The 14,197-nt window shown below is 36.1% G+C and overlaps 1 protein-coding gene across 5 annotated transcripts in view; it reads right to left on the bottom strand.

The window, feature by feature from the left end:
- Positions 1 to 14,197, bottom strand: part of ARID1B (AT-rich interaction domain 1B) — a 448,568-nt gene that overhangs the window by 50,518 nt on the left and 383,853 nt on the right. For all 5 annotated transcript variants that reach the window (XM_081332098.1, XM_081332099.1, XM_081332101.1 and 2 more), the window contains one exon: positions 869 to 1,014. In XM_081332098.1, coding sequence (XP_081188224.1) covers positions 869 to 1,014 — 146 coding nt within the window. The remainder of the gene's footprint in view (positions 1 to 868; positions 1,015 to 14,197) is intronic.

The raw sequence follows: 14,197 nt of genomic DNA, 5'->3' as shown, positions 1-14,197 counted from the left end.
AATATACGTATTGTCCGCAGTAAAATCACAGCACGTAAATGGATTGATAGACACTAAGTTACTTGTCCCTTCCAAATGGACTCCAAACAAAATAATATCCCACTGCCCAAACGCATCAGTAATTAGGGCATGTCTTCACCAGGTACGTTTCTATTCAACAGAGACAAATACTGTACGTATGCAATAAGTAATACCTAGAAAATATGTGACTAAATAGTCCTTTTTTACTTATAACTCAAGACAACATGCTACTGGGTAACTGTATCATGAAACTGTCACTGAAGAGAAAAAGATGAAATGGACAATGTAACTCTGAATATTACAGCAATGAATGAGTAACTGAACAATCTCGCAGGGAACAAGATGCCTTGTAATGGTATTCCTGCAAACAAAATAAATGTGAAGTAATATTTCAGTAAATTTTATTGGGAAAAATTGGAAAAAATTATTGGCAAACATACTACCTGGGTCTTTCAGAAAGACACACGAGATAGGTAAGAGACTTGCAGGATCCTGATAGCTAGGTACTTATTATGAGACACTGTCAGTTATTTTGGCTGAAAATATTGTTTAACCATAGGAATCCTAGTTTCAAAATCCCTGTTATACTTTAAGCAAAAGTCTCCTTCTAGTCCTGCCAGCTGTCAAATGGGCAAAATCCCTGTTTTCAAGAAACAAAGAAGAGAAAGTAGAGATATGGTGGAGATATATCTAGGAGTTGACAAAATGATTAGGAATTTTCAAATTCTTACAGCAGGATTTTGAGGAATGCATATGTAACTGTACCAACTGTCAGAGAGAAACACTTTAAAGGTTTCTACCTTTGAAAAAACAGCCTGCTACTTCTTGAAATTTTACCAGTCATTACCTGTGGAACTGTTCACCATGTTAGGTGCCATGCTGTAAGGAGGTACTTGAGGGTTCATCAGGCTTGAATTGCTGTTCATTGGTTGGGTGTAAGGAGAGCTGGATCCCATAATGCCACTCTGACTGATGACAGGAAAACTGCCTTGCCTGAAGGAAGAGAAATGACACACACACGCACAATCTCTTGTTAAATTTCTTACTGCACAGTACATCTCAGTTAGTTACAAAATTCATACTTTAGTATTCACACACACCTACAGAAGATGCAGCCAGTTAGTTTTTGCCTGCGTTAGGGCGCTTACTATTAGATTAGTAATGAACTTATTGTAAAGCCCATTCTAAAATCATATATCATGCAGGTCCTTGAGCAAAATAGATGTAATATATGTTAATTTAAAATGGATAAATCCTAATACTATGTAAAGAAGTTGAGATTGGACATGGCCAGCACACAGTGATGAAAGCACGTAAGAGAGAATAGAGTGCTCACTACTGAAATAAAAAAAGAACTCAGGATAAGTTAGCTAAGAACTTTTGATTGTATTTTGCCTACTATACTAAAAAAAGAAGCTAAAATAGAATAAAAAAGTAAAGCAACTTTCCCAAAGTAAAACAAAAATATATAAATGGATTGAAACTCTACTACTTAAATACGCAATTAAGAAATGGACATTCATCTTATTTGTTTTAAAGCATTCATGATAATTGTAACTATTATAATCACTTAGTACTATATAGTTGTATTAATGGATTGCTAATATCTCTGTGGTAAGCTAGTTAATAAAGGATCAGAAGAGCTTTTTAGCAAAATCTAAAAAATATAATTCTGTTTTTTACTGAGTGTAGTATATCTTAACAGGGCTACCTTTTATGGGTGAGTAAATACAAGTATATATTCACATATATGTTAATGAATAAAATCTCAAATATAAAGGATTATATAGTCAGTATCCAGTTGCTGGACAGATACAGCAACAATCACAGAAATACCAGTCCTCTGGTTCTTCACACCAATATAATTATCCAGTTTATACATGTTGTTGTGTATAAGAAAGCTTACATTCACCATTTTTAAAAAATATAAATGCTTAAGACAAATGCATTTTTTTCACTGGGATTGAAAATACAGATTGAAGAAAGCCACAATATAGTTTGCCTGCTTGTAGTTTAGAGGTTTATGGTTTGCCTGCTTGTAGTTTAAATACTTTGGCCACCTAATGAGAACTCAGGAATCACTGGAGAAGAGTCTAATGCTGGGAAAGATTGAGGGCAAGAGAAGAATGGGACGATAGAGAATGAGGTGGCTGGCTGGAGTCACTGAAGCAGTAGGCGTGAGCTTAAATGGACTCCAGAAGATGGTAGAGGACAGAAAGGCCTGGAGGAATGATGTCCGTGGGGTCGTGATGGGTCAGACATGACTTCGCAATTAACAACAAGAAGTTTAGAGGGATTTTTAAAACAAATCATTTGGGTTAATAAGTGTAACTTATGACTTAGCTAATTGTGGTTTATTAAAAAAATACTGGTGTAATGTAAAGTGTGAATTTATATGTTTACTATATGTTTCTATATTCTATGTGTTTTCTAAATAAAGGAAAGTTTTTCTCAGGTGAATTTGATGTGTTAGACATTGCATAGCTAGTAACCTAGTATTATTGACGAGTGTTGTGTTTAACCTTCAAAAGCTTTTATGAACTTCAGAAGCTGTATTTGGGTTTTTGTTGCAACTGAAGGATCAAAGAAAATAAGGATCAAGGAAGCTGAAGGAATATGGGAAATAATATTTTATTTATTAACTAGTATTTTTATTAGTTTAATCACTAATATAAAGTATGAAAACAGGACTAGTCAATACTATATTTTTAAATCATTTTATTGAAACAAGTATGGAACATGTGGCATAATTAATGTTTTTTCCAAGTTGGCTTTGTCCTCTATTTCTGTAAAGAAGCAAAGGATTTCTTTTGATATGAAGGAGACAACTGACATACAACGTTATTCCCCTGATGCAAGTTTTGATGTTATAGAGAAAAATATTTCAAATGCACAGCCATACATTTCTCTTTCCCTCCCTGCAAAAAAGAAAAAAAATGGAGCAGGAGCATTTGCAAAAACTTTGGAAGATTTCTCTGAAATAAAATACTCTTTGTGTACATATTATCAATACCTTTCAAGTGTTCTGGAAATAAGATTGAAGCTATTACATAGTACATTAAATGGTACAATCGCTATTCTTCCTTGTAATAATAATCCTTATGTATTAGAAAGTATGGGAAAAGTATCAGTCCCAAACAATCAACTGAAACTATACCAAAATACTCTGTTAAAAGTACACTATTTGAAAATTACAGTTTAAATAACAGTATGTCTCCTCAAGGTCAAAATCTGAGAGGTTACTAAGATGCTGCCAAAAGTAAATGCTTTGTGATTAGTTATATTTTTGGTTTGAATGAAATTAACCTCCAAGCATAACTATTTTAAGTAAAAATAACTTGTTGGAAAAAAAATAGTCTCATCTCTTCTAGAAAATTATTACATTACCAACACACCCCTTATAGCAGGGGTGTCAAACTGCTGGCTCATGGGCCAGTTGCATCATGCGGAGGCTGTGCCCACCCTAGCTCCAGCAATGCAAAAAAAATAATCGTGATATGTCACATGTCACGTGACTCAACGAGTTTGACACCGGTGCCTTATAATATCTGAGAGGAAACTAAGAAAGAAAAAAAGAGGAAAAGCACCACCACCAAAATGTTAGATAACTGAATGTGAGAAACTTTGGTAGATACAAAAACAATTCAAGTAACAAACGATACCAGTTGTCCATTTTAATGCATCATCAAAATTTGGTTTTAATCAATATGCTAACTGTAGGTATATTTGATAATTACTTACTATCCTGAAACAAACAATTGTTTATTCACTGATACAATCAAATGAAGGAAATAATGCTCCTGAACATCTATAAAGCAACACAAATCTTAGTTTTAAATTTCTTAAACAGAGTTACAATGGCAAATCTATATGCAGAATTATTGGGGAAAAATACTATTATGTGCTTATACAGGTGCGACTGTTTTAAGATCTAGATTTGGGAAGCAGTAGCTACTCATAATAATTAAAATGCTAACAATTAGAAAGAGGTGTTTTTTGGGAGGGATGGGTGCCAATGGAAATTGTGCCTGCTTTTCAGGGAAATTTGCTCATTTGAGCTCACTGGGTAAACTGAATTTAGTCATTCTTTCCCAGTGCAGCCTACTCCACATGTTTGCTGTGGTGAAAAAAATAACGAAGAGAGCATTGGTGGAGCAGTGGGCTAATGCCTCCTTAAGTAACACCAGCTGCCTGCAATTAGTGCAGGTTCGCATCCCACCAGGCTCAAGGTTGACTCAGCCTTCCATCCTTCCGAGGTAGGTAAAATGAGGACCCAGATTGTTGGGGGCAATAAGCTGACTTTGTAATAATGCCGCTTGGGGGGGCGGGCGAAAGCCCTAATAAGCAGGCGTATACATAGAATGAAGGCTATTGCTAAGCACATTGGTTTGTGCTTAAATTGTAAGCCGCCCTGAGTCTTCGGAGAAGGGCGGGATATAAATGAGATTAAAATAAAAAAATAAAATAAAATTATGCAACCTGTCTTAAATTATAAGGGTGTAGGTGTCTGCGAGAGTCAGGAGATAAATCTAACAGATTTTATTTTCATTATGATCCTCATGCATGATCTCCTGGTATTCATAAAGATAAGAGGCAAATGAGGAACATAAGCCTGAATCATTTCTACAGAGAAAAGGAAAGATCATGACTCTAATATGGGATTGCAATCCCACAATAAATATTTTAGAGCACTAGTAAGTAAATGGAGCAATCTTAACATATCTAGTTAAAATGACATTATATAAGAAAAGAAAAGACACTAAGGAAATAGGTTAGTGGTCTATAAGTATCTAAGCTATCATGTGCAAGATGTGTCAGACATCTCTGTTGAAGCCAAAAGTATGACTAGGAAGATTAACACATAAAAAGCTAAAAATTAGAGGAAAATCTTGACTTAAAAATTATTGGACAATCTGACTATAACAATGGCTGATTTCCTAAGACTGAAAGATTTCTAGGTGTGTCTTTATCATTATTAAGCAGTAGTGGTTTGTACTGTTTTAATTAACTAATTGACTAGATGACCTATACACCTCTTCTAATTTTTTTATTCTATGATTTCCAATTATTCAGATATATTAAATATAATTTATGCAGTTTTTGTGCACCTCATACATAAAATTATGCCTCTTTCTCATATAGCCAATGTATATAAATGTATATTTATATATATAAAGTTTTTTTTAACGTATGTGAATATTTCATGGAGGATACAGCTTTAGAAGACAGCTTCCAGAAACTAATAAATCAGAGAAATTTGATCTTTTCATTCTGATTCCATGACATTAGGTCTTTAAGTGGAATGATAACTGGATATGACAAATAGTTCTACATTCATTTTGCATGATCAAGTAGAGTCCATTAAGAAATAAACTGAAATTGTAAGATTTATTCTGATTAACCTTTGGGCACTAAACACTAAGCTTGCACAGCATTTGTTAAATATATTTATATATCCTTAAAGTCATAGAATCATTTGTGGTTACTAAAAGAAAGAAACGAAGGAAGAAAGAAAGAAAAAAGAAAATATGCTTCTGTCAGTACTGTTTACGCTAAAGAGCTATTTGACCTGCTCTAACACATTTTCAGTTTTTCCCCTGCAACCTAAACTCCATTAAGGTGTGAGGCAAAGTTAATATTAGTTGTTGAAGTGTTTTAAACCAATTTGTAAAACCAGTGGCGTAGCGTGGAGGGTGCAGGGGGGGCCGGCCGCACCGGGCGCAACATCTGGGGGGGCGCATTAGATGCATTTTACTTTAATTACATCAGTATTTTCATAACAAACAATACATGTGCTTAGGGGGTAAGGGTTTCTTTAACTAATCTAGTGGAAGAGACTCGAGTGCTAAAATCCACGGGTTAGGGAGTGCAAATTACTTGCCTTGCCCCGGGTGCTGACAACCCACGCTACGCCACTGTGTAAAACTGTTGTGGCATTTATGGATGAAAAACATCAACAGTGGAACAAATTCAATGTACCACAGGCAATATTGGGAAAGGTGTAAAGTAATACCCTGGTTACATTTAAGGTATAGTATTTTTAGTAACTAAATCGAAAGTTTAACTTTCGCTCAGATAGTGCCAAAACTAGCCCTCTGAATAAATCATGGACTTCTTTCTACTTCACATCTGAGGGTATTTGAAATAATTTTGTCATGGTCATCTCTAGAATTATGTCTGAATTTTACTGTTTTAAATTAATGTTTATTTAAAGTAACCCCTCTTAACTGAAAAGTATGTTTTAAACTTGACAATAAGATATCACTGTCACATTATTATATGAAATCTCTTACTATAGCAGAATTTTTCAAGATTAGTAAAACTAAAGGAGAAAAAAGCTGTTTTAATATTATGCTCAGAATTTTTTTTTATATCTAATCATTAACATTTATTTTTATTTCATTTCCTCTAGTAAATGAATTTCATTCCTGCAAAACAAAAATTTATGTTGATGTGGAGAAACGCTATCTAGGTGCTGAAAATCCCTCTGGAGACATTCAGTAATAGAGGCAACCCAAAAAGGGGAAGAGTTTCTTCCAGTCAAACCTGCTGAGGTGAGAAAATTACAACTTAATATGCTTATGCTTGTACATGGAGTCTTCTCTTACATAGTCTTTTTAATTAATGTTTACTCCAACATAAGCAATTTTTTTTAAAAAAGTGTTTACATGTAATATTGTATGTAATGAGTCTATGAGCTCTACATGGTTACTAATCTACCTATTAAAACAGGCAAAGATGACCAGAAATTTAGCCATTTTTCGGAAGTAACTTTATGAAACAAGGTGCAGACAAATCTAAGGAAATCTCAGAAGGTCAAAATTAAAATGCAAGAGACTGACATTGCTTATTTTCTCTTGCTTGTTTAGTACGAGCCATGTTGATATAACTGATCTTCAAACTTCTTGGAAGCTACAAGTTGACTCCCATGTCTGCAACATTTTAAAATGACAATTTGAATTAAAGGTTTTAAGCAGGGATATTTTGTAAAACACTGACAAACAATAAGCCTAGGCCCTTGACTACCAACCATGAAAATGCCTGCTGGAGACACACACAAATCAGCACACTGACCAAACTGCCCTATGCTATATCTGTGCCGTATCTGCCACACAACAATATTTCTCTTTCCTTTTAAATGTCAAAGTATGATTTGAAGGTTGTTATTTAAACATAGTGACCTGTACAATAACCAGATGTACTTCATTTAAATCTGTGTTGAGCGAGGTCTAGCAATAAAAAGCTTCTAATCTGTCAAATCCTGACATCAAATGGGTTATTATAATGAGAGTAATTCAGAGGTGAGATCTGAAAACATATTTTCCTGCTGGGATTTTCTTACCGTCTCTCATATGTATAATTTTGTTGCAGCTTTTCTTCCCTGACACAGTCTGAATATTCTAAAATCAGACTGTTACCAACTAGCAGAGTACAATAGGTTGCAAGTTTGTGTGTGTGAGAGAGGAAGGAAGGAATGAAGGGAGGAAAGGAGGGAAAGAAGGGTGTGTAACAGAAAAAAAAGAAAGAAAATAGAAAGAACATGCTTAATTTTTTATGTCATTTTGTTAATGTTATTGCCTCAGAAAGCAACCATTTAATGAAATTCCAAGGTAAAATACCATTTAGATAAATAATAGAGCACAGAAAAGGTTTTCTTAATATGAGCCAAAATGAGAGTTGCCAGATCTGGACTGCAAAAATCTGGACTGCCACCAGATGGCCACATCTATGTCTAGAGGGTGTCCAGATTTTTGGAAGCCAGTTAGCGAACTCAGTCAAAAACTGGAATACTCTTTTCAATAATACTCTTTGGCTTGGCTTCAGCTTTTGAGGCAAAGCCAAAGTTGTTTTTTTGCTTATTAATTCCTTACATTGGAGAAAGAGAAAGTCTGTGGATAAATGAACACTTGGAACCTTATGAATATTAAATCAATAGCCCTCTACATTCCTCTGTATACTCTATAGCAGTGATGGCGAACCTTTTAGAAACTGAGTGCCCAAACTGCAACCCAAAAGCCACTTATGTATCATCGGGTGCTGGGTGGGTGTGGCCCATTGGGTGGGTGTGGCCCATTGGGTGGGCATGGCTGCAGTGGTAACGGCAGACTGGGTGGGACTAAAAAGTTCAATCAATCAATTCCAACTTTGCGAGATGTTTTTTTCCCCACGAGAAGTTGAAATTGATTGATTGAATCTTTTGTTTTTTCTTTTTTGCACACAGCGGCTGAGGCCTAAAGCAAAAAGGATTTATAAAACCCAGCTGATGGCCTAGGACTGGGGTGACAGCATGCGTGCCCACAGAAAGTGCTCTGCGTGCCACCTGTGGCACGCGTGCCATAGGTTCGCCACCACGGCTCTATAGCAAATACAGAGTTCCTAATGTACATATCCTGACAACATAAAACTGTTTATGCACTTTGGATCCCGCTAGACCAGTGGCTCCCAACCTTTTCTATATCCCGCGCCCCTAGAACGCTTCTGATATATTCTCGCACCCCTTACAAAAGTTTGAAATATTGGCAACGAATTATGCATATACACTATAATTTTGAAAACCTAAGTTAATATCGTATCACACCCCCGGTTGGAAACCCCTGAACTATGGTTATATTACTGCAAACATCCCTTGTTGCCTGACAGTGGATGTGAAGTATAGATAACACTATTGTGTTATGAAATACTAATGACTGCCACATTTAAGTCAGAGTTATTCTTGATAGCACTGTAAACAGAATTAACCTGAAGCAGGTTGCTTAGTGACTATGCATGAAAGACTCAGTAAAAAACAAACTAATTTGCTTTTATCATAAGAAACTAGTGCACAACAGCTTTCCTTAACCTACTGCTGAGTAGCCAAAATGTACTACTAGCTATTAGCTTCTGTAGTAAGAAGTGAGCAGTGGTGGTATGGTGTGTGTGTGTGTGTGTGTGTGTGTGTACTCTATGTGCATATACCGGTAAGCATAGAGGGAATGTGCTATCCAGGATCAATAGTAATACACTCTGAAAATATACTCGCTATTCAGTGAATGACACTGCATTCGTATAGGATAGTTGCCTTGATTCCAAATCATCTGGAAATGGAAACAAGAAAATAAGAGGGAATAACAATTTTCTTTTAATCAGTGGTGTTAATTTTAATGAAACAGATATTGGTCAATACTGTTTGCATAAACATTTAACATTTTCTTCCCCACAGAACTTTTAAAAAAGAAATTTCAATTTGGATAACATTATGACTGAAACTTATGGGACATGTTCTATTGATATTAATGGTCTATGCAATGGAAATCAATATTTGCTTATTTCAAGCTCATCCCATTGTGTTCACTGAGGCTTATTTCTGGTAAATTATTCTGAGAATTACAGCCCATTCTGGAGGAATTCATTCACAGTTTATAATCAAACAGCATTTACAGAATTGTTTTCTTTAAATGGCTCCAGTTTAGCATAAAGAGAGATGCACCTCAGTTAAGGCTGACTTTAGTTTCCAAGTTATTCATAGTTCTGCTTAAAACGCAAGGGATTTTTCCAAACCATTTTTTTTGTCAGAAGCAAGATACAATTCTATTTCTTCTTAGTTTTGGATTTAATGCTACATTGCATCTATTTATGTTCATCTGCCAATGGATTGGATTTTTCTTCACCACCTGCAAGTCTCAATATGATCTCCTTGTTGGCTCCTAACGGAAAGGAATAGAAGGGGAACTGTATTTCTGAGATTAAATTTTTAGATAATTTTAGATGTCCTAAATTGTTTAGAGTCCTACTTTTATACCAACAATTCAGTCAGATGGTTAGCCTGTTTTGTAGCTGGGTTCAGAATCAGGGCCAAGTTCTAAAGACACCATGATTTGTCCATGCTGGCATTTTTAGTACTGAGGTTTTCAGAATAACTTCAGGCTGGCTACTGGATGCCAAAGCAGTAAAAACACAATAGAAATGATGCATCAATACATGGAGAAAAATATCCTAAAAAGATAAGCAATTATCATAATAAGGCTTTAACTCTGTATTTTCTAAATTTAATTCTATTTGTTTCTTGGACTACATTTCAAAATATCCCAGAGCAGATAATAAATATATTACAGTCGGCCAACTCAGATGATATTAAAAGTAATAAAATAAAATACACTGCAGAGAGAACAGTTAGATCCAAATTCCTTTACTACTATGGCCGCTAGAAAGTACAGAATCCCCCAAATCAAAGTAGATGCCTGCCAAATGTTTTCTTGGCAGCATTACAGGAATGGTTTGCTTTTTCTCTGAGAATTTTCTTCTCACTTTTTCGTCTAGCCATCCTTCACAATTACCCAACTAAGTCTCACTAACTAGAACTAGCGTCCCTTCCTAGTGATTATTTTCCAATGACAGGTTCTTCATAAACTTCCCTTAAAAGTGGGAGAACTTCTTCACTCTCTGCCCCACTGATGCCTTTACTTTATTCTGTGCTCCGTTATTCTACTGTACCCTCTTCTGCTCCATTTTTATCTTTCCTCTTTATATCGTCCCATCCAAAAATTCACATCACAACATCCATATGAACAGTAAACCAGCCAGACATGATACTATGTTCAATAAAATGGAAAGTAATCATGACATGAAAAATGGAAGGGAATGCTCTTTGAAATAATTCCATATTTTAAGTCTTCTGAAAAATCAACAAAGAGGAGGGTCACCCTAATTTCCACTGGGAATTTACCCAGACGTTTTAGTAATACCTGTATAATAATTATACATCACAAATCAAAATATTCAGTGGCATATAATTCAAAAATATAAAATAACTGACATAGAAAAACAACAGAAACAGAGAACACGTACGATATTAAGTTAACTGGAGTGACATTCAGGCTGAATCACACAATAGTGTCAACTCAAATATAGTTGAAATGTGCTGTGATAAAACTGTCTTGACCAGGTTTTGCAAAGCAATCACCATTGGAGTAAGTCTTCTCCCTAAGGAGAGGCAGTTCCTTGATATAGGGAAATGATGGAAAAACAGCACCGTCTGGCCTTAGTCTTGCTAACCTCGTGGAAGTGGAGAAAAATAGCCATTTTGCAGAATGCATGTACCAGCATTCTGCTGGAGAAAATGGTTCTATAGGAATCTCAGCTCTAAGCCAAATATAGCTTTATAGGTCAAAATCAGCACTAATTGTATCCATTAATGTATTGGTAGCCAATTTGTTCCATTGCCATTAATACAAGGACTGTTAAATTTTGCATCAAATGCAGTTTCTGAGTGGTCTTTCACAGCAGTCCCAGGTAAATTACACTGCATAGTCCCACTAGTTGGTAATAGGAGCATGACTTATTGAAAAATCCTTCTACTCCAAGTATTGGTGCATCAGCTGGAACTAAACAAAAATACTTTGTCATGGTTTCTACCTGGCTGAGCAGTATCTATCCTGTTACACAGTCCCTAGGGAACAGACATATAATTTGGAGTACTTCTGAATCTAGCATGGTTGCTAAAGCCTTGGAATCTTAGGTGACTTTTGTCAATTTAGACTGTACCTAACAATTATAACTACACAGATAAATGTAACTTTGCAAGCTAAGCTCCTTATAAGAGAGACTGCCTTCCTTCAATAAGTCAAAAATATAGCAACTACATTGTTAACTAGAGCTGGCAGATGCAATCATATTGAATGAGAACACTGACGACTGCACTGGCTGCTAGTCCATTTCTGAGCTTAATTCAAAGAGATGGTATTAGCTTACAAAAGGCTGGGACAGGCTCTCTGATGGAACAGCTTCAGTTTCACTTGAAATGCTTAAGATATCCCCACACAATCAGGCTAAGCGGGAGGCTACCAGGGAAGGGGATTTTTTTCTTTTACACCACTGGTAAAAAATGAATGGTCAATTTATGGCCATTCATTTAATGGCAGTTCCAAGTTACAAAAGTACTGGGGGAAAAAAAAGACTGACAACTTGTTCTCAATGTTACAACCAATGCACCATTCCCCATAGTCACATGATTGCAATTTGGGCACTTGGCAACGTTTACAACACTTGCAGCCTCCTGCAGACATACAATCACAATCTGTGGGCTTCCCAGCTGGCTTTCAAACAAACAGTCAATGGATTTCATGTTCTGGTTTCAGGGAAGGGAGAAAATGCTCAGGCAGTAAGCAGGTGAAGTCCATATGGGACGTGAGCCCTTGGGAGGGGGTGAGATTTGCAGAGATGCTCTGTAGGAATACACACGTGTACACTGTGTTTAGGAGCAATGTATTTGCAGTGAGACTTGTAAAAACCCCGGGAAGGTTTGTTTGGAGAGGCAGCAGCAAATAGATATAGATTAGACAAAAGAAGAGTTGTGGAAGCAGGAGAAAGAGCGTCTGTGTGCCTAATACCTTACAAGAAGATGAGGAGAAGATGTAATCCAGTAGACAGTCCATAATCTAATACCACAACATAGCTTGAAAAGTAATAAAGAGATGAATCAGAAACCTGGTCAGTAATAAACCAACGTCAAAATGAAAGCACCAAGAGTAGGAATTCATGAATCACCAAGTCAAGATGCTGAAGATCGTGCATCATAAAGTCAGACCCCAAAGATGCTTCCAGGAATGGAAGGTACTCCCTGTGCGGATTAAATCCTTTCCCTGCCGAGCAGACACAGCTGAAGCATTCCCGGCTCAGTAGTTGCCAATAATGAGGTCTGGCTTGCAGAGTCAGCATCTTTCTGCGGCTTACAAGATGCTTATTTTCTCAGGCTGGGAGAGTCTGCCCTGCTTCTTGGCACCTATGTAGGCTAAAGTAGGATCAGCGCTGTTCTAGGAGACACCTGAGAAATCAAATCATTAGGGGAAGAGCCTGGTGGAATCTGATCCTCCCCACATCTCGGAAGCATGGCTCTGAGGCCAGGACAATAGGGAAGCAGTAGGGAAGGCTGCAAATTGCAATCACATGATATCTCACTTAACAACTGCAGCAAAAAAAGATAGTAAATTAATGTGTGATCATGTGATGTCTCACTTAATGACCATACTGCTTAATGGAAAATATTCCTGCCCCCTTTTATGGTCGCAAGTTGAGAAATATCTATAGTCTTGTCCTGTCTGTAGAATGCTCTCCTCAAAGAGCTGCTTTAATGCTTACGGTATTTTCTGCACCAGATGAAGACATTATAATACTTTTTCCCAGAGACAAATAACTTTTTTCACATTTTAAAATATTAATATTTTACTGATAACTGTTTGTACTTGGTGCCCTTCTTTTTGATCTTATTTGCTGCAATATTCTTTACTTAGGTTTTATATTTGCTATGGTTTATATGTTTCTACTTAAAAATGTTTCACTCATTGAACACTACTTGTTACTGGTTGGCATAAAAGTACACTAACTTGTCAATTAACCCTGTGAATTACAAATAATAGCATTATGAATAAATGGAGATTCTCTTCACCCCCTGTGAAATTGGGTTTCCTAAAGTCAAACTAATAGACTAATTTGCTGTCACATAGATATTACTACACATTACATAAATATATCCCTTTCTTAATAAATCTACATATACTAAGTACATGTGTGTGTACAGTATGCGTGCATAGAAGTTCCCACACACACATTTCTGGAAGCAAGTTATAAACAAGACTGACAGATTTACTAGATTTGGGAATTTATATTGTGATTCTGAGAAAGCAATCTAAACCAAAACAATCTTTGTTCATGAGATGTACAAATGCATAACTGACAAACAGGTGGCCCCAATTTTATCCAAACCCACAATTCTCACTTTATGAACACAACAGAGAATTGAGTTTATATCTCAACACAGAAAGCAAAGACATATCAATTATTTTGATAAAAGCAATCCTTTAATCCATGTTGCCTCTCTACTCCATTACTGTCATTTTTTTCCCAATTCTCAACCACTTTTATGAAATTATGTCAGTTTTGATATAGTAAATAGCTACACAGAGAACAAAAAACAGTATCATTGGAATAAGGTCCTTTCTTACTGTACCTGTGAGCAAAGAATCTTTTTGTATTTTCTTGATAAGTATTTTTTTATAGGGACATCATTTAATTGGTTATGGCATCTGCCTTCTGGTGTGACATCCCACCAGAGAGCCATATTGCTCTTACCTTAATGATTTTCTGAAACTATTAAAAACATGGTTCATCCATGTCAAACACAAGGCCCGGGGGCCAGATCCGG

This window comes from Vipera berus (genome assembly GCF_964194415.1).
Source record: "Vipera berus genome assembly, chromosome: 1".
Lineage (NCBI taxonomy): Eukaryota > Metazoa > Chordata > Lepidosauria > Squamata > Viperidae > Vipera > Vipera berus.
This window is presented reverse-complemented; position numbering and strand designations above follow the sequence as displayed.